We start from the raw sequence: 9,247 nt of genomic DNA on the forward strand, positions 1-9,247 counted from the left end.
ACATAGCTAAATTAATACACTATGCAAGATAATATAATTTTACCCAAAATTAGTAAAATCACACTCTAAATTAAATTCCAATCATAGAGAATTTCTAATATATTTTTTCCCACTTACCTGACTATTTTAAACTTCGATTGCACAAAGTTTTCCTTGAATTTTCTTCCCCCACGTTGTTGTTCGTTGTTGACTTCTTCCCAAACTTTTTCCCTTCCTATTACATTGTTGTTTTACCTGAATTCACACTGGAAATGGAGGCTTAAATACAAAAATGATTAGGCGGTTGAGCGCTAGTCGCATGGCAACTAGGGGTGCCACTGCCTCAGCTCGAAACAACGTCGTTTCAGGTTGGCCTGTTGTTGGAAAAAATCCATCATTTTCACCCAGCCACGTGCGTACACCATTAGAACTCGCACGACCTCCTACACGTACGGCCACCCGCATGTGTGCCATCTCGCCTAGCTGCTTCCTTAATAAATATATGCACACAATTAGTTTTAAAGTGATCCCCAACCCATTTCTGGAATTTACACTTAACACCCACAATTTTTGAGAATTATGAAACACACCCCGCCTTAATAATACCATTTACATCCCAAATTTCCAACAATTACTTGTCCATTTCTTTTAAAACAAATAAATTAATATTTTCTCTTAAATACACAAATATTCAATACTCACATCAAATACAATAATTAATTCTCCAACAAAATTATTCAAATCCACAAAACTTCAATAAATCATAAATCACTTCAATTACAGAAATTAATTATTATTTTCTATTCACGAAATACCGGGATGTTGATCCGATGCATTGTAGTTGGTGAGTGACCTTAGCGAATCCCACATCGGTTGGCCAGAAGAGGGATGCTGGGCTTATATATGTTGGCTAGACAACAACTTTTGAATGTGATTGCCTAGACTGTTATAGTTGGTATCAGAGCCAACCTCTAGCTGGTATTGAATGGTGGGGCTAGCACGTGCAGGGGCGCACGTGTTTGGAGGGGGGGTGGACCCGGTGCGCTGCAAACAGTGAGTATTTTGGCGAATGCCACATCGACTGGCCAAGAAGAAGATGTTAGGCTTATATATGTTGGCTAGGTAGCAACCTGTTAAAAGTGATTGCCTAGATTGTTATAGTTGGTATCAGAGCTGGCCTCCTGGTACCGGATGATAAGGCCAACATGCACGGGGACACATGTTTGAAGTGGGGGCAAACCCGGTGCTTAGCAGTCGGTGAGTAACCTTGGTGAATCCCACATCGACTGACTAAGAGACGAATGCTGGGTTTATATATGATGGTTAGGTAGCAACCTTTAAGAAGGTGGTTGCCTAGGGTATTATAGTTGATATTAGAGGCAACCTCTTGGTACCAGATGATGGGGCTAGCACGTGCAGGGGCACACGTATTTGAAGGAGGGCGAACTTGGTGCTTAACAGTCGGTGAGTGATCTTGGCGAATCCCTTGCACATCGGCGAGCCAGGAGGGGGATGTTGGGCTTATATATGCTGGATAGGCATATATAAGGAAGGTGGTTGCCTAATCTATTATAAGGAAGGACCAATAAAACTTTAGAGAAAATTAAGAGAATAATTAGTTCTATTTATTTATTTATTTTTGTCATTAATTATAATGACCAGTTAGTCTTTTTTAGATATGTACTAAGTATACTTATCAAATACTTACAAACTAATGGGGTACCTGTGCTACGCAGGGGATATGTATTTTATATTTTTTAAAAGTTTATTTTATAAGAAAATTGTAAGATTTAAATAATTATAATAGAATTTTTGAAATTTTATTAATACAAAAAATAATAATTTAATGAGTGTCGTTTCATTTTCTCATTTTTTTATTAAAAAAAATTGTAGAGTTTAAATAAATTCACTTTAATTTGTAAAACTTTATGCGTGTAAAAAAATTATTTAATAGGTGTAATTTTATTTTTTACTTTTGGTATTGAAAGGAAATTGTAAGACCTACATAAATTCATTCAATAGTTCCATTTCATTGTATATAAATCCATTTAATGAGTGTTTTTATACTTTTCTCTACTTTTGCTATTAAAAAAGTAAGTTTTTTTTGAAAAATATTTTAAGCTCAATTTTTTTTTTTCTCTTTTCACTTGGACTAACTCACCTACTCGACTTTGTCAGAAGAAAGAATTAGAGCTCCTCTACTAATTGTTTCAATATATTTTATTTTTAAAAATTTCAAAAAAAAAAAAAATTACAAGAACATTCTATATTGACATAATAATATTTTCTTTTGGTTATATTCTAAAATGGGGCATTTTACTTTTAATATAGATCTTGAAAAAAATTAAAATTAATTATTGGAACACAAGTCGTCTCTCTCACTATATATGTGTCTTGAATTCAAATTTAAAACATCTGACCCAAAGTATGATAGAGATATAAATCCTATATCCAATATGAAACTAAGTTTAGAATTTCTATAACATTTTTTTTCTCAAAATATAATAACATATCTATTGTTTAGAATGTACACATTTGGAGTATTAAGGAATCTAGTGAAACTGTGAAATTTTGAGTAAGAGTTTTTGGTTTTTTTGTGATTCATTAATATTATCAAACTACGCTATATCTATGTGTCTGATTTTAATCTTTTATGAATGTTACAATCTTTTTTTCTATATTTGATTTATTTCTTAATAAGTGGTATTGGAGCAATATATAATGGGAACTTTTCAAATATTTTTAAACTTAACTAATGATATCCAACCACTTTCAAGTTTAAATAGTGAATATCTAATATTTAGCCCCATAATTCCCCTAAAAAAAGATTACAAGGAAAAACGAAGACTAGATTCTTTAATTTTTTTTCTAAATAAGCTATTAAACTATAAGAAAAAATACATTCAAGTAAAAACTATAGGATATGATAGATATATCTCGAGACTACATCAAATCTTAAAAAGAAACAAATATAGCTAAATACAGTTGATATCAAGGAGTTGACCTAAAGTAATTGTGTGGAATGAACTCTCTGAAAATGGCCTCAGTTTTGATAGCTCCACAGAAACTTGCTTCATAGATGGTTGAAGATGTGGATCGGTGTTAACACAAGCCAGTGCTAACTTTGTGGTAATCACAATTTCCTCTACTACTTGATCCTCTGGTGGTGGGAGGCGATTGTCTAGTACATCTTTCAATAATATGCCATAGAAAGTAGAAGGCAATGATGAGAAAGACGAGGAACACGAAGAGGAAAGAGATGAGATAAGATCACATTGGTTTTTTCCCATTAACACCTCTAATGTTAAAATCCCAAAACTATAAACATCCAACTTTGCATTCACTTCCATTGTATAAGCAAGTTCTACAAAACAAGGTTAAAAGACAAGAGGCAAATATTAGAAGAGAGAGAGAAGAAACAAAAAGTAAATGAAAATATTAATAGTTCAAATATATTTACAACATGGTAGCTAAAGATAACAAGGTGTTATTAACTAGAAAGCATCCAATTAATAGACTAGGGAAGGTGACAAAAGGTGCCTACCTCAAGTTTGTTTTAACTCAATCTTTAATGTAGATAAGAAAATCCTCATTTATACCATACTTACACTATAAATAATATGTAATTTAATCAAAAAATATATATAATTATGTAGTAGGCATTATGATTAGAAAAATATAACAATCATACCTAGAGCAGCATATCCAAAGGTCCCAGCAAATAAAGTCCAATTGGAGGAGTGGAGGTTTAAGAGTCTAGCAGTGCCAAAATCAGATATGTGAGCAACACATTCTGAATCAAACAAAATATTCTTACTTGATATATCTCTATGGATGACTGAGCATGAACATTCATGGTGCATATAACACAAACCACTCGCTACACCTTTGATAGTATTCATCCGTTTGTGCCAATCAAACCTCAATGCTTCTTCCTCATTCCTAAGTTTATTCTCCAAGCTACCTCCTTTTAAGAACTCATAAACTAAAAATGAACGACGTGAATCTGAACAAAAACCATAAAGTTTTATGATGTTACGATGTTGTGTCTCTCTTAGTGCACGAATCTCACTCCTAAAGCTTTTTAAATCAACCAAATTGCCATCTTGGGAAGGATGAGTCTTCTTCACTGCAACAACTAAACCACTTGAAAACTTAGTTTTATAAACAGTGCCATATCCTCCTCGTCCGATGCAATATTTCTCATTGAAGTCCTCTGTTGCTTCTATGATGTTTTCATACACTATTTTCCCATCATAGCTCCATATTTCAAATAAATTTTCATTTTGTACAACTTGGATCTCACTTTCTGCTTTCAATATTACTCTTTTTCTCAAAAATTGAAAGATCCCAACAACTATAAGTGAAAGAAATAGAGTCCCTACCAGAGGAACTACCACAAGAAGAACAAGTTTGGTTTTTGTCCTCACTTCAGGTGATGAGCAGGGTATCAAACCCTTCTGATTGCCACACAAACCGTTGTTACCTCTGTATGCTTCATATGGAACATCTACAAAAGCCTTGGTGTTTGGCAGAGGACCTTTTAAGTTATTGTAAGATATATCAATAGATATCAAACTTGTTGGCTGATCACCAAAAGAGGAAGGGATGGAACCAGAAAGCATGTTGTGGGAGAGATTCAATTTCTCCAACCTTGGCATTTTCCCAAGCTGAGATAGTATTTCACCCATTAAATTGTTGTCCCCAAGATCAAGGCTTTGAAGAAATTGTAATTTTTCTATCTCAAAAGGAATACCACCTGCGAGTCGATTCTCACCCAAATTCAAGTTTTGTAAGTTTTCACAGTTTGCTATCTCCCTTGGAATTGAACCAGTAAGGTTGTTTGCTGCTAGATCAAGGTTTTGTAACCTGGATTGGGTACCAAATATTTCTGTTGGGATATTGCCTGAAAGCTCGTTATTACTCAAATTAAGGTGGAATAGTAAGCCCGATTCCCTCAAATTCTTTGGGATCTCCCCTACTAGATGGTTTGAAGAGAGGTCAAGAAAGTGTAACTTAGTTGCTGCGGCAAGGTCTGGCGGTATGTTTCCAGTGAGTTGATTATTGGAGATCACTAGCTTAGTCAAATTCTTGGACAGCCCCCATTTTTCAGAAAGCTTGCCTCTGAAACGATTATAACTCAAATCCATGTAATCCAAGCTTGGTAGTACACCAAACTCCTCCTGCAAATTACCCTCTAATCGGTTGTTCTCAAGCCTAACTCGAATCAAGCTATTGCAGTTTCGCAAGCTTTTGGGGATGTTGCCTGTTAAATTGTTCTTTGATGCACCAAGTGTTGTGAGTGATCCATCTAGGCATAGATTTTGAGGTAGATGACCAGTGAGCTTGTTATTGTTTATTAAGAATGCCTGTAAATGTGTAAGGTTTGCTAATTCTGAAGGAATAGGGCCACTAAGTCTATTATTGAACAAGACCAGTTCAGTAAGGGAACTCAAATTTCCTAACGAATGAGGGATTGAACCCACAAGATTGTTCAATGGCAAACGGAGCTTCTTTAAAGACCTTAATAAGCCAAGTTCTTGAGGGATTGGTCCGGAAAGTTGGTTACTGAAAAGGTATAGATTAGTTAAGTTGGTTAAATTCAAAATTGAAGTTGGAATTGGGCCTGTGAGATTGTTTCCTGAGAGCTGAAGATCCCAAACCAAAGTTGATATCCCAAGTTCTTGAGGAATTGTTCCTGAAAGCTTGTTGTCAGAAAGATAGAGACATTGTAGGTTTCGTAAGCTCCCTAATTCTGATGGAACTTTTCCAGTAAAATGATTTTTGGAAAAGTCAATATAATAGAGTCTAGAAAGATTACCAATCTGTGCAGGAACAGATCCGTAGAATGAATTGTTATGAAGCTCAAATCGGACAAGATGGGGGAAGGAGGAGAAGCTAAAACTGAGAAGTGTACCTGTCAAGCCTACGTTGTTAAGGATAATGTAGGCGACGCTGCTAGTGTTGTCGCAAGCAATTCCAGTCCAATTACAATAAGACTGGTTGCTTCCAACGTCCCATGATGGAAGCAGAGATTGGCTTTGGTTTTGAAGGCTGGCTTTCCATCTCAACAGAGCCGCTACTTCATCATTGGACAGAGAAGCAGTAGTTGAACAGGAAGAGGAGGCCAATACAAGAAGAGCCATGGCGGCCGCAAGATGCATGGAAAGTGAACTAATTGCTTGGGAATATGACATTGCTCTTAACTATTTGATCTATGAAAAGGGTGGTGGTGGCGGCTTGGTGGATGACGAGTTCAAGTGCATGGGGGGGGGGGGGGGGGGGGGTGGTATTTATAGATCCAAACTGTATAAAGCTAATGAATGCATTTAATATTGCCCACCAACTGGACTGGAAAGACTTGGAATCTTCAAAGAAAGATCATCCTGTATGCATTTGTTATATTTTGATGTTACATCTCTACAGACTTGACTGAATTTTTTACATAGGGTCTTTGGTAATTGGTAATAACGTTCTTCCTTCACTTCAGGGAAAGAAATTAGAGCCAACCATCCTGCATGCATTAGCCATCGCCAGCAATATTTAACATTAACAAACTCATGTCTGTTAATGTTATGGCTCAAGTAGCATACTTCGAGCCTAACATCATGTATTAATCATGTCTGACCATATCTAAAATAAGGTTTCCAATAAAAATCACACCCAGACTATATCTCTTATGCAAGTTATAAAGGCCCTCAATTCTCTGGACAACAAATACTAATGTATAGTGTGTATCTATCTATATATATATGTGTGTGTGTGTGTATGTATATCGGAAATGCTATTTGCACATTAAATTTTAATATTTGAGATGACACTCGTTAATTAATGTATTGTATTATGTATCATATTAAAGAAATTGTATAATACGTTAATGTATAGTGTCACCCTAAATATTAAAATTTAGTGTCTAGGTAACATTTACAAAATTTAGTGTGTGTGTATATATATATATATATATACACACGCACACAATGGATATCATCAATATATATAACTTTTGTTCATTTAATTTTCTAGAATAATTAATCAAGAAATGAAATTTCTTGGTATAAAAGATTAGGTAAATAATTAGCCCGCTAGCCAATCTAGAAGTACTAGGTGGACCAATTCAAACAAGACATGTGGACCAAGAGTAAATCGACATGTGGCACGATTTTCTAATAAGCTAACTTAAAGGGCACATAATTAAAAGACATCCGAGCCCATCACATGACTAGATCTGATACCCTAACCATTAATGAGCATGACTCAAACGGCATGCCTCGAACCCCTAACATCATGTATTAACCATGTCCGGTCATATCCAAAATAGAATTTTCAATGAAAATCACACTAAGAGACCATCTCCTATACGAGCTATAAAGGCTCTTAATTATTTGACAACAAATATGCATTAACTCCTCCTTTAACTTGTTCCTCTGCTCGGTTTATCTATCAAAACACTAATCTAATCATCAAAATTTATACCAAAAAATAAGGGCTGCTCTTTGTATTTCAATTTTTAGTTTTGAGTTTTGAATTCATTTTTAGTTTTCTGTTTTACTAGTTTGTTTTCAAAAAATTGAAAACGCATTTAGTTTATTATTCTAAAAAACTATTTCTTAAAACAAAAAACTAGAAAACGTATTATGTTTTAAATTTTGAGAATAATTTTTTTATGATATTTTATTCAATAAATTTAATTATTTAGTAAATTAGAACTATTTAATGCTAATATATTATTAAGAAATATATATATTTTAAAATTGATGAATCTTGTAACATTTTTTCCCGTTACAAAAATAAAATACGAAATAAATAAATTGACTTGGCAAAAAAATAGGAAAGGGAAAGTCCGAAAGCCATGTATATATACATATTATATTACATTATAATACAAGCTTTTAGAAACTTGGTTGGAGGAGAGGAAAGCCCAGAAGCCATGGAAGAAGAAGGAGGAGATGATCGTTGTGGGAGATTTTCTACGACGATAGTAGCAAGATCGACGATGATGCTCGATCACAGAGGACGACAGTAGAGGACAAAGCAAGGCCGCCAACAACCAAGACCGTCGAAACGACGGTGGGCAGTGGCGAAGAGGCCACAAGCAAGCATGGTTGTGGCAGAAGCAAGTGGCAAAAACAATGATCACAGGAGACTAGCGACAATGTGCGACCCAGCAAGCTGAGGGTCGCGGGAACGACGGCGCGAGGGTTAGGAGCGAAAGGCGATAGTAGACTAAAGGTTGTTTTTCGCATTTTGAGTTTTTTGGAGTGTTTTGGCTAAAAACAGTCAAAATAATTTTTTGTTATTTTAGGTTTTTCTTTGTTTTCAAAAATATTTTTTTTAAAAATATGAAAGTAAACACATTTTCACTGTTTTGAAAAACTAAAAATTCAGAATATATTAAAAACCGCAAAGAAAACAAGGCATAAAAATCTCAAATCTAGAGGACATGGCTTATCTTCCTAGAAACATCAACTAGGAAAATGATTTCACATATCAATCAAAGGTTAAATGAAAGGAGACACAAATGAGTTTGCCGCCATAGCATGGCATGGAGATAGAGATGATTGTTTGCCGCCATACCATGACTAACAATTAATCCAACAAAAGATGGGTTCAAATTGTTATTATTAACATATGGGATATAAATTATTTGTAATATATCCAGACTCGTTGTTTCATACTATAGAAGAGGACGAGTCGAATGAGTAGAGGGGACCAATATAGTGATGGCCCGTTATTTACATATTCATTTACCAAATGTTTAAATAAGTCACGTTATGATGTTTAGAGCAGTGAAAGAAGAACCATGACAGCAAGATGCGGATGGAAAATCAACTCTTTCCATGGAGGATCTCTTTGAGAAGTGCATATACATGATATGGTACCGGTGGCTATTCCTATTTATAAACACAAAGCCTAATTTAATATGCACCTCAACTAATTTAGCTAATAACTTAAAGATTTTGTCACCTCAACTAATTTAGCTATCGGGTGTAACAAATATTTTTCCAAAAATTAAATGCATGCCATTGTGGATCAATTGGCACCAGTAGCTGGCAATATGCACCCTTGCCAGCTGATAGTTGGCCCCTGGCCTAGATGTTGAATTTTCTAAAGGCAAAACTCATATTTTTGTCTCGTCTCTTTAATTTTTTGTTGTTTTAATTATACTCTTAAATTTATATTTTCGAATTAATTTAATTTTTTATACTTTGATTCTTTTTTTGTGTAGCAACCTGAGCTTCTCGTTATTTCAATTACACCCATGTACCTA

General features: G+C 34.7%; 1 protein-coding gene across 1 annotated transcript; it reads right to left on the reverse strand.

Moving 5' to 3' along the window:
- Nucleotides 1-2,954: 2,954 nt before the first annotated feature.
- On the reverse strand, nucleotides 2,955-6,176 carry LOC127793493 (MDIS1-interacting receptor like kinase 2-like). Its single transcript, XM_052324242.1, has 2 exons — nucleotides 3,671-6,176; nucleotides 2,955-3,343 (listed from the first exon to the last, which is right to left on the reverse strand). The coding sequence occupies exons 1-2, from the start codon at nucleotides 6,174-6,176 to the stop codon at nucleotides 2,955-2,957; spliced, it is 2,895 nt and encodes a 964-aa protein (XP_052180202.1).
- Nucleotides 6,177-9,247: the final 3,071 nt, after the last annotated feature.

This window comes from Diospyros lotus, unplaced genomic scaffold (genome assembly GCF_014633365.1).
Source record: "Diospyros lotus cultivar Yz01 unplaced genomic scaffold, ASM1463336v1 tig00010963_1, whole genome shotgun sequence".
NCBI lineage: Eukaryota > Viridiplantae > Streptophyta > Magnoliopsida > Ericales > Ebenaceae > Diospyros > Diospyros lotus.

Coding starts and splice junctions, on each gene's coding strand:
- LOC127793493 (XM_052324242.1), bottom strand. CDS start 6,176: ATGTCATATTCCCAAGCAATTAGTTCACTTTCCATGCATCTTGCGGCC. Junction 3,344..3,670: donor CTTTGGATATGCTGCTCTAG/GTATGATTGTTA, acceptor CTTGTTTTGTAG/AACTTGCTTATACAATGGAA.